The 19712-nt window shown below is 36.7% G+C and overlaps 1 protein-coding gene and 1 long non-coding RNA gene across 4 annotated transcripts in view; one reads left to right on the plus strand and one right to left on the minus strand.

The window, feature by feature from the left end:
- LOC307191929 overlaps positions 1-14760 on the plus strand; it is a 38087-nt gene extending 23327 nt beyond the window's left edge. The window contains exons 2-5 of one of the 3 annotated variants that reach the window (XR_013829903.1): positions 7696-7804; positions 12076-12203; positions 12955-13178; positions 14653-14760. This is a non-coding gene — a long non-coding RNA (uncharacterized lncRNA). Of the gene's footprint in view, positions 1-7695; positions 7805-12075; positions 13179-14652 lie in introns of all 3 variants that reach the window. The other 2 variants (XR_013829904.1, XR_013829902.1) reach the window with 2 other exon arrangements.
- MTPN (myotrophin) overlaps positions 1-19712 on the minus strand; it is a 61993-nt gene that overhangs the window by 10170 nt on the left and 32111 nt on the right. The window contains exons 2-3 of the mRNA XM_079932266.1: positions 14632-14745; positions 13708-13791 (exon numbers count right to left, since the gene is read on the minus strand). Coding sequence (XP_079788392.1) covers positions 13708-13791; positions 14632-14745 — 198 coding nt within the window. The remainder of the gene's footprint in view (positions 1-13707; positions 13792-14631; positions 14746-19712) is intronic.

Genomic DNA, 19712 nt, shown 5'->3' on the forward strand with positions numbered 1-19712 from the left:
ACCCTCCTCCCCTTTACTTTCTCTCTGCTTTGTTTAAATGCTGGATTCTCCATGGTTCTGGTCTTTGGCACTCTTCGCTTTTTGCCTGATCTCATACATGTTACAATTTAAGTTCCAACCTTTATACTCATTTTGAATATCTACCCTGATCTTTAAACCCATATATATATAAACACATATACATGCCACTGAGACTTATCTACTTTAAGTCCCAGAAATACCGCAAACTCTACGATTCCTAAAGTGAATCCATGATCTTTTCCTACAAACTTGTTTCTTTTTCTGGAGTAGTCACTATCATGGTAAGAACCACCTTCCAGGAACTGTGGAGACACTATGCAGTTCTTCTTGTTTACTTCACATGTTATCAGTCACCAAATCTTTAGACCATAATGTTCCTAACATTTTCCACCTGTCCTTGCTACCACTACTTTCTTAGTTCAAGATTTTCATATGAAAATTCTAATGCAAGCTAGCCTCATCCACTGGAGGGCAGAGAGCAGAAGCAAGAAGAACTGCAATTCTGCAGCCTGTAGAATGAAAACCACATTAACAGGAAGACAGACAGAATGAAAAGGCAGAGGACTATGTACCAGATGAAGGAACAAGATAAAACCCCAGAAAAGCAACTAAAAGAAGTGGAGATAGATAGGCAACCTTCCAGAAAAAGAATTCAGAATAATGGTAGTGAATATGATCCAGGACCTCGGAAAAAGAACGGAGGCAAAGACTGAGAAGATGCAAGAAATGTTTAACAAAGACCTAGAAGAATTAAAGAACAAACAAACAGAGATGAGCAATACAATAAATGAAAAATACACTAGAAGGAATCAATAGCAGAATAACTGAGGCAGAAGAACGGATAAGTGACCTGGAAGGCGGAATGGTGGAATTCACTGCCATGGAACAGAATAAAGAAAAAAGAGTGAAAAGAAATGAAGACAGCCTAAGAGACCTCTGGGACAACATTAAATGCACAAGCATTCACATTATAGGGGTCCCAGAAGGAGAAGAAAGAGAGAAAGGACCAGAGAAAATAGCTGAAGAGATTATAGTTGAAAACTTCCCTAACATAGGAAAGGAAATAGCCACCCAAGTCCAGAAAGCACAGAGTCCCAGTCAGGATAAACCCAAGGAGAAACACACTGAGACACAGAGTAATCAAATTGACGAAAATTAAAGACAAAGAAAAAGTATTAAAAGCAACAAAGGGAAAACGACAAATAACATACAAGGGAACTCCCATAAGGTTAACGGCTGATTTCTCAGCAGAAACTCTACAAGCCAGAAGGGAGTGGCATGATACACTTAAAGTGATGAAAGGGAAGAACCTACAACCAAGATTACTCTACCCTGCCAGGATCTCATTCAGATCCGATGGAGAAATCAAAAGCTTTACAGACAAGCAAAAGCTAAGAGAATTCAGCACCACCAAATCAGCTCTACAATAAAGGCTAAAGGAACTTCTCTAAGTGGGAAACACAAGAGAAGGACCTACAAAAACAAACCCAAAACAATTAAGAAAATGGTAATAGCAACATACATATCAATAATTATTTTAAATGTGAATGGATTAAATGCTCCAACCAAAGGCACAGGCTTGCTGAATGGATACAAAAACAAGACCAATATACATGCTGTCTACAAGAGACCCACTTCAGACCTAGGGACACATACAGACTGAAAGTGAGGGGATGGAAAAAGATATTCCATGCAAATGGAAAGTGAAAGAAAGCTGGAGTAGCAATACTCATATTGGATAAAATAGACTTTAAAATAATGTTACAAGAGACAAGGAAGGATACTACATAATGATCAAGGGATCAATCCAAGAAGAAGATATAACAATTATAAATATATATGCACCTCATAGGAGCACCTCAATACGTACGGCAAATGCTAACAGCTATAAAAGAGGAAATCGACAGTAACACAATAACACAATAATAGTGGGGGACTTTAACACCTCACTTACACCAATGGACAGATCATCCAAACAGAAAGTTAATAAGGAAACACAAGCTTTAAATAACACAATAGACCAGATTTAATTGATATTTATAGGACATTCCATTAGAAAACAGCAGATTACACTTTCTTCTCAAGTGCACATGGAACATTCTCTAGGCTAGATCACATCTTGGGTCACAAATCAAGCCTCGGAAAATTTTAAAAATGGCAATCGTATCAAGCATCTTTTCTGACCACAATGCTATGAGACTGGAAAGCAATTACAGGAAAAAAAAAAAACTGTAAAAAACCATGAATACATGGAGGCTAAACGGTGCACTACTAAATAACCAAGAGATCACTGAAGAAATTAAAGAAGAAATAAAAAAATACATAGAAACAAATGACAACAAAAACACAATGACCCAAACCCTCTGGGACACAGCAAAAGCAGTTCTAAGAAGGAAGTTTATAGCAATACAATCTCACCTCAAGAAGCAAGAAAAATTTCAAACAATCTAACACGACACCTAAAGCAACTAGAGAAAGAAGAACAAAGAAAACCCAGTCAGTACAAGGAAAGAAATCATAAAGATCAGAGCAGAAATAAATGAAATAGAAATGAAGAAAACAATAGCAAAAATCAATAAAACTACTAAAAGCTGTTTCTTTGAAAGCTGGTTCTTTCTTGCCTCTGCAACCTTCTCACATTGCTGCTTCTGCTTGGAAAGGTACTCCAGTTCTCTATTAGATTCTTGGACACTAAGTTGCTAAGATTCAACTCAAGTGTCAACTGCTTTTTGAAGTTATATTTGTGGTACCTAAAGTTGTAATGACATCCTTATTTATAACACACTATGCCCTTGACTCCCAGGACCACACGTGACCTCTTCTTCCTTTAGGTGTCTGCTGTTACATAAACTCCTGCCACAGCAATCACAACACTTTGTGCACTTGTTTTACATTTTACTAAATATGGTGACAGCAGTAACCATGTTTATCAGTCTCTGAAATCACAAGGCCTTGCAGTGTCAATAACAGGCTATCAAATGATATTAGAAAAATTAAATGTTTTTTAAAATTAATTGATATAGACAGGGACTGTACACATACAATAAAGGACTAGGCTCACCTGCTGATAGTTACAGCGTGATTCTGATTGTGATAGTTTCCTGGAGGAGGAAAAGGTTGCTACAGCCAAGTTAAGTGGCCCAAGTAGAGAGACAGGCCATTTGTCATTTGTCATTCTAGGGAGTAAAAAAGCTTTAAAACCTCACCAGTAATTTCTTCATTTTCAAAAGTTACCGTTTTAGACAATCAAGTATTATTTGATAGTTAAGTTGTAGAATATGGGGAATGTTTAAAAAAATTCATCATACTATCTCTGCCCTTGAATAGAATAGTTTACAATGTAGCTAGAAAGATAAGATATACTGGCATGAAACAAGAGTGCATCTTTATCTACTTCTTACTTCAGATAGCTCAATGCTGCTTTATACCACCAGGTTTTTTTGTGTGTTTTTTTAAAAATTACCACCAGTTCTTAATCTGGACAAATAGGCCAGAAAACTGGATTAGTAACATTTTAAGAATGAAACTCTTAAACTTGTACTCAGGTTATCTGACATTATCTTGACAGAAGGCTTTCGTGGCAAAGATGATAATTATAATTATACTAATCAATTGTTAAAACACTACGCAGCTTTGTTTCAGTGCAAAATTTATCAAATCAATTAAAAAATTAGCATTTAGATACACACATGACATCTTGGCGGACATTTCTGTATTATGTTGCTAGATACTGTTTCACAACCTTGGAATATAACCACTATCTCAGCAATAAAAATTTAGCAACCATGGTTTGGTATATTCAACTCACTTTTGGAAAGAAAGTGGGTTAGAATCAAGTACAAAAGGAATGCCTGAATAAATATATCTGATATTAAATGTCCCAACAAGGACTCTTAAAATGTAAAGGAACAAAGCAATTCTTTGTGCTCTCCCTTTAACCACTTGATTAACTCTTATTCAATTGTTTCCGTGAAGCCCTTCTGGAGTTTCCAGGACAGCTGGCTCCCTCTCTTCCTGTATGCCCCCTGGCACATTGCTGATCATACTTCAAGGTGTATACTGGGTTGGTCAAAAAGTTTGTTCGGTTTTAAGTAAAAATAAAAGACACATTTTTCATTTTCACCAAGAACTTTATTGAATGGATTCATTAACCAAATGAACTTTTTGGCCAACCCAGTACTACAGCTTGGCTCATCCAAAGTCTAGCGCAAACCCCTTTTTTCTGTGCTTTCATCTCCTATAGAGGCTGAAAAGGCACTGAATCCCCAGACTCCCTTAAAGCTACAGGTGGCCATCTGGCACAAAGCTGGCATCTCGTGGATAGCTTTCCTTTTCCAATAAAGCCTCAGGGAGGAGAGTGTCCTTAACTGTTTCCCTTCTCCCTGCCCCAAACAGACACAATGCCTGGAGGTTCAGCAGTCATCTTGCAACCGTAAGGAGTGGGGAAGACAGGGGACAAGAGAGTGTGGGGTACTGAGGACAAGTGGAGCCAGCTACTCAGCCCTGGACTGCTTACCTTCAGGCATTTCATTAAGAGCCACTTGTTTTTTTCCTAAGTTGAGATATAATTGACATAGACCATTATATTAGTTCTAGTTGTACAACATGACGATATGATATATGTATATATTGCAAAATTCACCACAATAAGGTTAGTTAACATCCATCACTGTAGAGTTACGATTTTTTTTTCCTTCTGATGAGAGCTTTTAAGCCTTACTGTCTTCACAGCTTTCAGGTATATAATACAGTACTAAGGATAGCTACCGTGCCATTGTTGCATCCCCAGGACTGACTTACCTGATAATTCTAGGCCTCTAACCTTTTGACCCCACACACCCTCCACCCAGCCGCCTGCCTCTAGCAACCATCAATCTAATCTGTTCTCTGTATCTGAGTTTGTTTCGTTTTTGTTGTAGATTCCATATATAAGTGAGATCATACAGTATTTTTCTCTGACGTATTTCATTTAGCGTAATGCCTTCAAGGTCCATCCATGTTGTCACCTAGAGATTATCATACTAAGTGAAGTCAAAGACAAATTTATGGTTTCACTTTTATGTGGAATCTAAAAAACAGTACAAATGAACTTATTTACAAAGCAGAAACAGACTCACAGACTTAGAAAACAAACTTACGGTTACCAAAGGGGAAGGGTGAGGAGGGATAAATTGGGAGTATGGGATTAACAGATGCACCTACCATATATAAAATAGATAAATAACAAGGATGTATGTATAGAACAGGGAACTATATTCAATATCTTGTAAGGGAAAAGAATTTCTAAAAGTATATAGATATACACACACATATATATGTATAACCAGATCACTTTGCTGTACACCTGAAACTAACACAATATTGTAAATCAACTATACTTCAATTTAAAAAAATTGTGAATCACTATATTGTATACCTGTAACTTATATAATATTGTACATCAACTACACTTCAAGATAAGAAAAAGCAGGTGGTGTGGTTCAAGGACATACTGAACCTGGCCACCCAATTTTACCACAAATTAGCTGTGTAACTTTAGGCAAGTACCTTAACCTTTCTGTGCTACTTTCTGCAAATAAAATGGTAAACCTAACATGATTTCGGCAGTAACTCCTAGATCAAAAATTCTCTTAATCTCTCTTAAAAATAAGAACTAATTATACAATGGAATATTATTCAGCCACAAAAAAGAAGAGCCACTTTCTTGTTTAAATCTCTGTAGTAGGAGTTTTTGTTACAGTTGAACCCTACTTCCCTTACAGCACTTGTCATAGTCCTTTATTATCTGTTAACTGTGCTTCATTGGATACGAAACCATAGGACCAGGTGTTAAATCTTGCTTTCCTAACTTCAATGCCATGCTCCTCATCTGCACCCCCTCTGCCTCTCTAAACAACATGCTAACCATGCAACAGGGAATGACATGTATTCTACATTTCTCTTCATTTTATTTCTCCTTTGGAGACAGTGACTACAGTTCATTTTCAGTTGCATATATAATGGTCTTAGATTTGTTCTTATGTTACCCCTTGTGAAAATATGATTTTTAACATCTCCACTGTAGTCATATCTAGCAAAAACAGAAAGATCATTTCAAGGTTTCAGAGAGAAATTCATCATGGAAATACAAGGGATGGGAGAAAGTATAAATGAGCCTTCAAATTACTTCTCTCCAAAGACATTCAGATAGTGAGCCAATATATTACCTATGATGTGGTACACTGTAAGTTTTGGATGAAAAGTTTGTTTATATTTGAAACAGTCATTTTCATAAAGCTTGCTTTTCAGGGAACCCTCATTCTTGCAGCAAGTCTTCCCTTTTCTGAGAAATACATCAAAGTCATCTGCATCAATCCTAACTGGTCTTAGTATTTACTGAGAATTTATGATGAGCTCAGTATTGCCGTCAATGACTTGCATACAGTGTCTCTTCTAACTACTTGGCTACACTGAGAGGCAGTGTAATGTAGTGGTTACAGACACAAGCTCTGGAGCCAAAGTGATGGGGTTTGAATCCTAACTCTCCTCCTATCGAGCTGTGTGATCCTGGGAAAGCTTCCTAATGCCCTGGGCCTCAGTTTCCCCAATGGTAAAATGGGGGATAAAAATCGTACCTACTTCATAGGATTACTGTGATGATTAAGTGAATTAATATATGTAAAGCACTTAAATGACATTTCCTATGTATAAGTACTATTTTAACTATGAGCTAATTTACCTGCTCATCAACTCTATGTGATGAGTACTGGCCCCATGTTGCAGAAGAGGATGCTTAGACTGAGATGATAAGGAATTTATTCAAAGCCCCAAAGGTATTAGGAAGGAGAACTCAGAACCAAACTTGGGGGTGTGTGATGTCACAACACACAGTTTATGTCACTAACAGAAACTATCTAAAATAATGATGCACTCCAGTCTAAAAGAGCTAAATAGGTAAAAAAACAATGAGCTTACAATGGGCATACTTGTGGATGAGATTTGTGAGATATATCAAAATAGCATAACAACTGGTTTCTTCAGTTATTTAGGGGGGTAAGTTTTCTAGCTGTATCAATTCTGCTAGTCCTTCTCTAACACAGTTTCTTAAACTAAGGCAATTCAGAAAGGCATTGCTCAGTTCTTTGCAGGTCATCTGTCCTAAAATTTTTTTGAAACCAAACCTGCCCATGTTATATGGAGAACTCTGGGGATTCCAAGTAATCATAAAATGTGTGCTTGAGAATGTGTGAAACTGTTTAGATTTTACTGGGAGTGGAACAGTGAGCAATTTGAGTAAAAAAATGTTTCTACCTACCAGCACACCTACTTATTTAGGCTGAAAGGGTTGACTTCTAAGTCCTTATATCTTACGCACTTGATTCTCAATTCAAGCAGCAAAATCTGTACCGTAGATCCTTCTTGAGGATTTGACAATGCTGGTATTTGAGAGGGGTATTCAAATTTTATTATTAACTGGCCGCTTGATTTTTTAAAATACAGCACGGAAAATACATGGGGCAAAATCATCAATGTTATCAGATAAGGTGGTTTTCTATATTTTCTTAACAGACTGATTTTTAGTACTTTTTCTTCTCTACAGCAATTGTACATAAGACGTTAATCATTTTGACTTTCTTTTTATAAAAGGAAGGTTGTTGAGTAAACCTTTGTTTCTCACTCATTTGCCCCACACAGTGAATGTACAGAGTGGTCTGAAACAGCTGTGCCTCACTAACATCAGAGTTGCACAAGCATCAGTGGTTACATATTTCCGTTGTAAGGTTACAGCAGATATCCTAAGGAGGTAAATTCTTTTTTTTTTTAACATCTTTATTGGGGTATAATTGCTTTACAATGGTGTGTTAGTTTCTGCTTTATAACAAAGTGAATCAGTCATACATAAACATATGTTCCCATATGTCTTCCCTCTTGCGTCTCCCTCCCTCCCACCCTCCCTATCCCACCCCTCCAGGCTGTCACAAAGCACTGAGCTAAGGAGGTAAATTCTTTGACACAGTATAAAGCAGAGAAATGATGGAAAACAAAAAAGCGAAGTTTCTTTTGGACTTTTCTCTCTCAGATATAGCTTCGTATTATCACTAACAACAAATGGGTTTATAATAACAAGTATACTGTCAGTTTGTTTCTGTAATCTAAGAATAAAACAGTAATTATAATGTTTTAAAAACTTTCATTAAATTTTCAGTTCATGAGATCTGTGATTCTCTCATGCTGGGGTAATTTTTCTATTTATTTGTTTAAAAGAATTCTTGTTTTAATAGGAGGTTGACTGGTCATTTTTAATATATAGTATATAAAGGACAGAGTATAAACCACACTAGAGTAAATGACTGAAAGCTTACGTGTCTGAATTCTAAATGATAGCGAACTTAAAGGTTAACTTGTATTATCTTTTAAAGATGTTAAGTATTTCCCCTTTCCCCACAATATCCTTTAGTGGATTATTTAGAAACAGTTTTCCTTAGAAAATAAGGATACTTCTTAAAATCCTTTATTATCAAAGGGATTACATAGATTATAAAGAATTTTAATAAGTATAAATATTATAGAAATTTGGTATATATTAAATACTATATACTGTACTGTTAAAGGAAATGTCTAACATGATAGTGTATTAATGCTACAGGTAAACTATTATTTCTCTTAGAGAACTGTTTCTTTAACTACACAGAAACTAGATGATTTCAAATTATATGTAACTGAAAAATAAATGAATTTTGGACTTATGAACATCCATTGATTATAACATTATAGTTCAAGAGTACCACTTCAAGATTAACTCTCTTCTAAATAATGTGTTCATGCAACGCTGCTATTATTCAGGTATCTGAGATTCTAATCAGGAAGATCAGTTCAGTAATATTTTTATACATCTTTTAAATATCTCTTTTATTCCAAAAATTTCCTGTTAAGATTTTTTTAGGGCAAAGAAGGAGGAACCTTATTCAACCGTGAGATAATTATGATTCAAAATGACAGGTGCTTACACCGTCTGTTTTTGCTTTCATAACATCAGGCTGAAGTCTGTTAGGCTTGGCCTTTTTAATGACTGCTGTGCAGCTGCCACTTCTTCTGTTTCATACTCTCACTTGGGCTTCTTACTCCCTGGGACCACTCAATTACCCAGGATGCTTCTCGAGCCTGCATTTTTTACCTGCTTCATCAGTTTCCTTTCACCAGTTTTACTAAGGTTTCTCATGTACTCTGGATTTGGTGAGAATACCAGGAGTTTTGTTCATTTCCCTTGCTTCTTGTTAAGTTATTATTTAACAGTTCTATAGTTTTAGCTTAATTAATTAATCAATCTATTTATTGGCTGCATTGGGTCTTCATTGCTGCGCGTGGGCTTTTCTCTAGTTGCGGCGAGTGGGTGCTACTCTTTGTTGCAGTGCAAGGGCTTCTCATTGTGGTGGTTTCTCTTGTTGCAGAGCATGGGCTTCAGTAGTTGTGGCTCGCGGGCTTAGTTGCTCTGTGGCATGTGGGATCCTCCCAGACCAGGGCTCGAACCCGTGTCCCTTGCATTGGCAGGCGGATTCTTAACCACTGCACCACCAGGGGAGCCTTGTTTTAGCTTATTTTAAATGTTCATGTTTGTTTTGTATTTCAATATTTGTTTAGATTTATTCACATACTGACTTCTTGCATACCTCCTTCAGTCTTCACCTCTGGGTCTCATTTGTTTCTTCCTGAAAGCACATCCAACTCTTCACTCATCTGTTCCTCAAGGGTACTGACCACTTCTGGGCTTCAAGCTGCCTTGGATCAACTCCTACCTTTCACAACAGTCCTCTCATGCTCGTGTTTGGGAATGTTTTCTTCTTCAACTTCATCCTACCTGCCTTCTGTCTCTCAAGGCTTCATTATAATTTCTTGTCTAATGAACCCTGCTGTCTTATGGTCTAAAACAGATGTTGATTCATTCATTTTAAAAACATCTTTTCTGTCATCAGAGGGCAAAAAGGAGATACCATGGCATGTGCTCAGACCTCAGGCTTCAAGTGGAAGTCCCACAAGTGTTGATCGCTACATTTTTTTCATTCATGAATGTATCAATTAAAAATCAGGCCAAATATCTTTTACCTGCGGAAATATACATAATCATTTCTCATAGCTATCCCTGACAGTAAGTCTGAAAGCCACTCTCAAGTAGTAGAAAGAACATGGGTTTTTGAGTCATATAACTTGGAGCAAATCTTGATTTCATTATATTCTATTAGACTTCAGGTAGTTATTTAACCTCCTCAGGACAGATGGTCACCTCATCCATAAAATGGAGATGATTATACTTATGTATTTGGAGATTATATAAACAAAGATTATATTAGATTTCCCACAGATGTTACTTTCCTCTTTTGCTATATGGACAACAAAGAATTAAATGTTTTAAATTTTTACCTGTGTCATAAACTTCATCTTCCATCGCATTAAAGTTTTTTTAAAAAGTCCAGTAAGTAATACAGCATATAGCATAGAGTTTGATTTTATACATTCTACCATTCTTTTGTTTTCTGTAATTTTTGTGTTTCTCTATTAGTTGTGATCATATTGAGTTTTAAAATTTATTGTTTTGGCTTTTTTCCTATGCTAACGATATACCAGTGGAATAATGTAGTCGACCCTTGAACAGCGTGGTGGGGGGAGGTTAAGGGCGCTGACCCTCTCTGTAGTTGAAAATCCACTTGTAACTTACAGTCGGCCTTTCATATCTGCAGTTCCTCCACATTTGTGGATTCAACCAACCATGCATCGTGCAGTATATGCAGCATTTACTACTGAATAAAATCTGTGTGTAAGTGGACTGGTTCAATACAAACCTTTGCTGTTCACGGATCAGTTGTACATTAGAGATGTCAATGAATGTGGAAAACTTCTAAACTACATACAATAGTAATTGATAAAGATTCTACTTTTGATAAAAGACAGAATAAACCAGATTTCATAATACAAACATTGACTGCACTTTAAAAAAGTGCACTGGAATAGCCTTATTTTAGCAATTAAGGATTTTTTAAAGAGCACAGTTTCCCCCCTCAAAAATTTGGTTAACAGAACTATAGGGTACACATTAAAGGAGCTTATGCAAAAATAAAATTGAAGTAATTAATTTTGAAAAAAGAACTAAATTTTATGTTGCTTTCAAAAAGGTAAAAAAAAAAACCTTTCATCTAAAATCAATAACAGCTCTACATGGTTACAAATGGTCTGCCATCAATACAGCCATCTCTGAATGTCACTTGTTTAGCTATAAAAATTAAGGATCAGACACAAATGAAAGAATATTATGGGCACAAGTAAAATTAAAAAACGACTTAAAAGTCAGGAAACTCAACTTATAACCAGTAATTCAGCAACACAGCACATATTTATAAAGACCCTTCTGGGATAACATATCAGGGGCCTAATGTACATTCAAATCAAGCCAGCTTTTCATGAACTTATTTTATGTAGAAGATTCTATCTTAACAGTGGAATCTTATAGCCACAAGGTCTCGGTCACCTAGAGCATCATGTTTTGGGAATAAGAAATATGGAACAACGGTTTTGGCTCTATCATAAGAATAATTACATCTTGTTCTGTTTGTCCTAGGAGGAAAGAGAAGCTTATCAGAAAGAAATACAGCTCTGACCTACAGTTTGAGATCTGGCTAGGAGGGAGGAGCTTGCTTAGGGGCATTTCATTTAGTAAATGACCAGAGCCCTAAGCTAAAAAGGATCCCATGGAGTTTTTTATTTTCAGAGAAGAAAACCCTTGGCTAGATAGAAAAGGTCAGGGAAAGAGGGAGAAAGAAGGGGAAGGAAGGAACCATTCATTTCTTGTTTGTAATTTGTAATTGATATAGCTGACATATAATACTATTAGTTTAAGGTATACAACATAATGATTTGATATGTTTATATACTGTGAAATGATTACCACAATAAGTTTAATTAATATCACTTCACATAGTTTAAAAATTGTTTTCCTTTGATGAGAACTTTAAAGATCTACCCTATTAGCAACTTTCAAATATATCAATAATACAGTATTAACTGTTTCTTTTGCTCTACACTTAGCAGATAGATTGAGGCCAAGGGAATTAAGTCAACACTGAGGAAGAGCTGAGAAATATCCAAAAGAGAAGTCAGATGCTGGTCACGTGACTTATGCCCATGGACAAGCTGTGCCTCGACTGTAGACCTATGTGAGTCAACACGATCTCTTTAATGCTTAAGCCTGTGTGAGCCGGGTTTAGTTACTTGCAATACAGGGTCCTAACCAACAAAATACTGAAATTATAAAAATCTTTCATGAAATGTAAATTTATATCTGTAGCCTTCGACAACGAGTTTTTAACATAATATGCAAAAATATTCCCCCAGGGATGAAATTATCCAGTAGTTTTCAAAGGTACTTTTTAATCTTTTCATGGGTGTTGTGGAGGAATAGACAGTAAGGAGAAAGACAGTGGCTGGAAATCTTTGTGAGTACATCCTACCACAGATCCTGGATCCATTACAGTGGCAAAGAATAATATCCCCCTTTATTTTGGCTTTTCATATCAGTACGGTGTATAATATGGAAAAACTCCTGTTGCCATATGCCAAAACCTCCCAACCCCTCCCCCGGTGGTTTTTCAAAAACCACCACCACCACACATTTAAAGGAATCCGGTAGTTGTGTTTAACATGAAGGTATGGGTAAACCCCCTAGTTTTAGAGGACCTGAATTAACTGCTTTCAGACAGTATCTTTGAAAAGTGAAATGTTGCGACAAATGTGCTACTTTCTCAATGTTCTCCAAATCTTACTGAAGTTCAATCTATGAAGCATAAAATCCTCTTTAGTCGTAGAGGTAATAAGAGCTACTATTTATTGAGTACTTATTATGTGTCAGATACTGTGGCAAAATGCTTCATATACATTTACTCATTTAATTTCTAATTCTTCTTTTAGCAGGGCTTATTTTTAAAATTCCAAATGAAATGTTATGAACAGCACTTTCCAGATTATGGCCATAAATGATAACCTTGGGATTGATACTGGTGCCTTATTTTATGAAGATTTCTTGTCTTCCAAGATTTGCAGGTCCCATCTTATACACCTAGAATGGCTGCAACTGACTGGTTAATTTCTGAGGCTGGACATTGAACTTCATCTAAGAGCTTGTAATAGCAAAGGTAAAACACTGGAAAACTACAAATTTACCATGATCTCAATCACATCAAGAAACCAGATGACTTGGAGAGCCCTTACAGCAATCTGCCTCTAATAATCTTGCTCAGTACGTACTACAGAAAATGAAGTTTATACAAATTTCAAACCAGCGTTACTCAAAGCGTGGTATGTGAATATGGTACCAGTCTGCAAACTGTTACTAGCATGGGACAACATTTTCTATATTACTGATTATTAACTACAATGCCTAGTTTGGCTAACTTTTTTTAAATAGCAAGATATTCTTGATGAAGGAGAGACTGTGTTGACTTATTTTCTAGCCCAACCTCTTTACCCACCATGAACTGGTAACAAACAGCTTGTGGACCAGCTGTTTTGAGCAACATTGCTCTAGGCCTCAATTTTGGATATTACCTCTAGTTTTTCTGTCCCTGATGCCACACAAAATTTAAGTAAATTAACAACCAAATACTTAGCTTAAACAGTTACATAGTAATGGAAAAAGCAATAAAAATCAGCAATTGACCTCACCTTTGACAGAAGCAATTTCACACAGGAAACATGACCTTCATAGACGGCAGACAGAAGAGGTGTAATATGATGTTTATCTGGAGCCTATGAAATAATAAAGATATAGATCACCTCATCCATTTTTCATTTATTCCTTCCTTCTAGATCTAATTAGGGAATGCTCATAAATATTTCAAAATCGGTGTTTACCCATTTTTAGCCTCTTAGGAGCTGCTAGAGGCCCAAGCCCACACGCAGTTTCTCCTTGGGAGTCAGCCTAGTGAAACAGATGGAGCAGGGCTTTGACCCCATCTCAAATCTGGGCTCTGCCACTTACTGCATGACTAATTACTTAACCTCTCTGAGCCTCAACTCCGCATTACTGTAGACGTGCCAATGTGGTGCAGGAAGGGAATCTCAAGAGGGGTGGAACATAGCCAATGAAGAGGTAAAAGACTGCCACAATTGGGCCACGTGACATGGTATCCCCTGAGATGTGAAAAGTTCATCTCACTTGCTGTCATGGTTACTTAAACATTTTTCTAAAACTCTGAAATGCAACAGCTACAAAAGGCAAGAGTCAAGAGATGACTGCTGTCTGACTTTTGTCCAAAAATCCAGTTTAGATTTCTCATGACTGCAGAGCCCTATGCTCCATTGGGTGATAGCTATTTGCCACCTACAGATAGTGCTAACTCTCACATTGCTTTAGAACTTGAAACATCTACCCCCCAGTTTTATCAGTTAAAAAAAAATCAACTTGTTCTGCTTATTTTAAAAAAATCACAACTATGTATTTCTAAGTTACAGAAATTTGGTATAATTTCAGACTATATTCTTACTTCATATGAGGTTTCCACCAGTAACTATTTTATAAATCTACAGAAAACAATTACCCAAAAGCATACAAGAATTTTTTCGAGAATGACAGTGTTCTTTACATACATTAATATCTGCTCCTTTCAGCAGCAGAAATTCCAGGATTTCAAGCTGCCCACAATCTGCTGCATAATGAAGAGGCTTCCTTCCACCTTCTAGTGTCCGGTTGACGTCTTCTCCCTTATAAAAGAAGCCAAATGAAAACAATATTCATAAGGATGGTAGACTGAAGAAGGGAACTGAGGCACCTGCTATTTTTACTTTCTTAAAGCTGCAAGAGTTTCATGAAAGAATTACATTTCTTGCAACGTGAAATAAGTAACCAAGAACTTTAAATTCTGTACAAATAGCACACAGCATGACAGCAATTCAAATCATGATTAGTCAAGCTGAAAACAATAAAAAAATGCTAAATGTAATGAAATCTATTATTGTGCTCTATTTCTAAGGAGTTCAATCAGCACGATGTCAAGATGTGGCCACCAAAGACTGATGAGTTCAAATACTTAGATTTTACACAGATCATATGACATGTATTTTAATACTTCAGAGAAAGCATCACTACTTTGATGGAGGCAGACATCATCACAAGGTAATGAGTATTAGCTATTAAGAATTCATTTCATTCATTCAGCATTTAAGCGCTATTGTATGGCCGGCTCTGTGCACACAGGGGACAATAGTGAGCAAAATCAGAAATGGCTGCTGACTGCACGGAGCTTACCATCCAGTGTGGGAGGCAGATTTTAATCAAATAATCACATGACTAAACATAATGACGATAACAATACCTACATCTAATGGAGTTGTGGTGAGGGTTAAACTAAATGATCCATGTAGAGCACTTAAGATATTATAGCTAATATTAATAGAAATATGATTAGCTATTATTATAAGTTACCTATGTACATATGAGATATACTCAAATTCTGAATGAAATCCATTACTCAGTCTTTTCTTTTTAATGTTAAGGGTCACTATAAAGATAATGCATCAGTTTTTCAAACAATGAAGTTATTAAATTCAAACAACAATTTGAAATCTTTAAATATATAGAGGTATTTTTTTTTTCCGTTAAGGAAAAAGTTTAACTCCAGGGTTTTACATCCTCCAGTAAGTATCAGAGTGAGCTATATTATCTTACTTATTGTTCAAGGGCTGGTACTTAAATAAAAAAAAAAAAAAAAAAAGCATTCCAAGAGGTGAGATCACGTGCCTGTCACAACAATCAGTGGAGGCATCAGAGCTTTAAGTCAGGAAACGAAATTACACAGTGTTCCCGAGTTCCAGGCCAGATGTATATTTCAAATATATTGTCTCTGTGGAGGATCAAGAATTTCATCAAAAATAATTGTCCTCTTTTGAATTAATAATAAAACAACCCTTTTCTGTTAAGAGTACTTGAGTAATTCACAGAAGTAACTTCTAATGGGTTGCTTATTCAAGTCAACATGTGATATTTACAGTAAAATAGGGCCTCTTATAAAGTATATGAATATAGAAGAAAGGTGTATAACATACTTAAGATCAACGAAGGCTGGGTTAGAGCTCCAATTCTACCAGTCAGTTGTAGGACCTTAGACTAGTTACTTTCTAAATCTTTGTTTTCTTATCTGTAAAATGGGACTAAAAATAAACCTCACGGGAGGGGGGGGGGTGTTAGTGTATCATCAAATGAGATAATCCATGTAAAGTATCTAACACACTACCTCACAGGGTAATATGTTTAATAGAGGTTAAGTATTATTGCTGTGCATTCCTAATGTTGGTTTATACTGGTTCTAAAAGATTATCCAAAATTAGGTTAATGCAGGTTTCTGCATAATGGCTGAAATACAAAGATATGATTTATTACAATATACTTTATATTCAGAAACAAATTTAAACGTAAGGGTGACTTGGGGTACCACCTTAGTCTTTATTCACAACTGTAGAAATGTGAGGCTTTGAGGCAAAGAGGTACTCCTTCAAATGATTTGGATAAAACTAGTTTTCCTTTCATTATTATTTCTTTTCCATTATTTACATTAACTGGAGAGGATTAACTGGAGAGGATTAACTGGATAGGCCTTTCAGTGAAACAAAGTAAAGAAATAACTGCAGTAAGTATTCAACAAGATAGCTTTGTCAAAAAGGTATTTTCCTGGGTTTCCCTGGTGGTGCAGTGGTTGAGAGTCCACCTGCCAATGCGGGGGACACGGGTTCGTGCCCCGGTCAGGGAGGATCCCACATGCCGCGGAGCAGCTGGGCCCGTGAGCCATGGCCGCTGAGCCTGCGTGTCCGGAGCCTGTGCTCCGCGACAGGAGAGGCCACAACGGTGGGAGGCCCGCGTACCGCAGAGAGAGAAAAAAAAAAGATATTTTCCTGAGTCAAAATATGCACTATCTATCTTCCTTCCTTACTTAGTACAAGCATGCAAAATGCATATGAAAAGGAACTGTTGTGAGTTTAAACTTTCTCCTTTATCCCTGCAGATGCTGCTTTACAATTCTTATTTTAGCAGACCAAAGTGACAATACTGGAAAGGCTTTGTGTGAATGACAGGAAAGAAAGGATTTTCTTCTGCAGGCCTTTGCAAAAGCAGTACTTACTGAGAAATTTATAGTACTAAATGCCTGTATTGGAAAAGTAGAAAGGCCTCAAATTAACGATCTTTGTACTTCTACCTTAAGAAACTAGGGGGAGGGCTTCCCTGGTGGCGCAGTGGTTAAGAGTCCGCCTGCCGATGCAGGGAACACGGGTTCGTGCCCCGGTCCGGGAAGATCCCACATGCTGCGGAGCAGCTGGGCCCGTGAGCCATGGCCACTGAGCCTGCGCGTCTGGAGCCTGTGCTCCGCAACAGGAGAGGCCACAACAGTGAAAGGCCCGTGTACCGCAAAAAAAAAAAAAAAAAAAAAAAATAGGGGGAGAAATGACATATGGAAATCTCTGTACCTTGCTCAGTTTTGCTATGAACCTAAAAATGCTCTAGAAAATAAAGTCTATTAAAAAATTAAATTCAAAATAAGCAGAAATCAATGAAATGAAAACAGGAAAATAATAGAAATCAAATCTGATTCTCTGAGATCAATATAACTGATAAATCTCTAGTCAGAATGATCAGGAAAAAAAATGACAGAAAGTGCTAATATTAGACCTCACAGACTATCTTCCCACAAAGAAACTCCCATGCCCCAGGTGGCTACACTGGTAAATTTTTACCAAACATTTAAGGAAAAAAAAAGTAATACCAATTCTACATGCTCTTCCAGAAAACAGAAAGCACCCAAACTCATTCTATGGGGTGAGCATTACTCTGATTCTAAAACGAGACAAAGACTTACAAGAAAAGAACACCACAGGCTAATGTCCCTCACGAACACAAATTCTAAACAAAATTTGAGCAAACTGAATCCAACAATATATAGAAAGTTTAATAATAGACCATGACCAAGTAGTGTTTACCCCAGGAATACAAGGTTGGTTGAATATTTGAAAAAGTCAGTCAACATAATTCACTATTTTAACATCTAAACAAAGAAAAATCATATAATCATCTCAAAAAGTATGACAAAATCCAACATCCTTTACTGATAAAAACTCAGTAAACTAGGAAAAGGAGGACACTTCCCTGGCCTAATAAGGGGCTTCTACAAAAAAAAGTACAATTAACATCATACTTAATTTGTGACAGATTGAATGCTTTTCTCCTAAAATCAGGAACAAGACAAGATGTCAGTTTCTACCTTCTATTCCACACTGTGCTGGAGGTTCTAACCAGTGCAACAGGGAACAAACAAACAAACCCCATCTCTTTTGAAAAGGAAGCAGTATAACTGTCTTTATTTGCAGATGGTGTGATTGTCTATGCAGAAAGTCCAATGGAATCTACCAAAGAGTTACTAGAACTAATAAGTAATTTTAGCAATGCTGAAGGACAAAAGATCAATATACCAAATCAACTGCATTTTTGTATAGCACTAGCAATTAATAATTGCAAAATTAATAATTGCAAATCAAAACCAATATTATTTACAATAGCATACAAATTTATGAAATACTTAGTAAGTCTAACAAAAATGTACAATATCTATATACTGAAAACTACCAAACACTGTTGAAGAGAAATTAGAGGATCTAAATAAATAAATGGAGAGATACACAGCATGTTCATGGATTGGGAGACTCATTACTGTAAAGATGTCAATTTTCCACAGATTGATGTATAGAGTCAATGCAATACCAGTTAAAACTTTAGCAGGCTTTTTAAAAAGAAATTGACAGGACTTCCTTGGTGGCACAGTGGTTAAGAATCCACCTGCCAATGCAGGGGACACGGGTTCGAGCCCTGGTCCGGGAAGATCCCACATGCCGCGGAGCAACTAAGCCCATGTGCCACAACTACTGAGCCTGCGCTCTAGAGCCCGTGAGCCACAACTACTGAGCGCGCATGCCACAACTACTGAAGCCTGCGCGCCTAGAGCCCGTGCTCCGCAACAAGAGAAGCCACGGCAGTGAGAAGCCCGCGCACCACAACAAAGAGTAGCCCCGCTCTCCGCAACTAGAGAAAGCCTGTGCACAGCAACGAAGACCCAACGTAGCCAAAAATAATAAATTAAAAATTTTAAAAAGAAAGTGACAAACTGACCCTAAATTTCACATGGAAATACAAACAATCTATAACAGCCAAAACAACTTTGAAAAGAAAGAACAATTTGGAGAGCTAACACTACCTGATTTCAAGAATTATTAAAAACTGCAGTAATCAAGAAAGCATGGTATTGGCATAAAATTATAAAATATGCAAACATATATACTGATAGAAAGCAGATTAGTGGTTGCTTATTTGGGGGTAACAGAAGGGAGGGACTATGAAGGGGCACTTGAGGGTAATGAAATCTAGTCATTATCTGGACTATGGTGATGGTTTCATGATTGTATACGTGTCAAAACTTATCAAATTGCACTCTTTAAATATCTGCAGTTTCTTGCATTTCAATTACACCTCAGTAACATAGATTTTCCTAAATCAAGTCTCTGTGGCTCTAATTCTTGTAAAATGAGATGCTAACAAATCAATATTTGAGGTAGAATAGGTGTAGGAATGAGTAACAGTACCTTCATGGGAGACTTAAAGAGCAAAAGCTATTTGAGGTCAAGTTCCTTCA

The sequence above is a fragment of the Stenella coeruleoalba genome, assembly GCF_951394435.1.
Source record: "Stenella coeruleoalba genome assembly, chromosome: 9".
NCBI classification, from domain to species: Eukaryota; Metazoa; Chordata; class Mammalia; order Artiodactyla; family Delphinidae; genus Stenella; species Stenella coeruleoalba.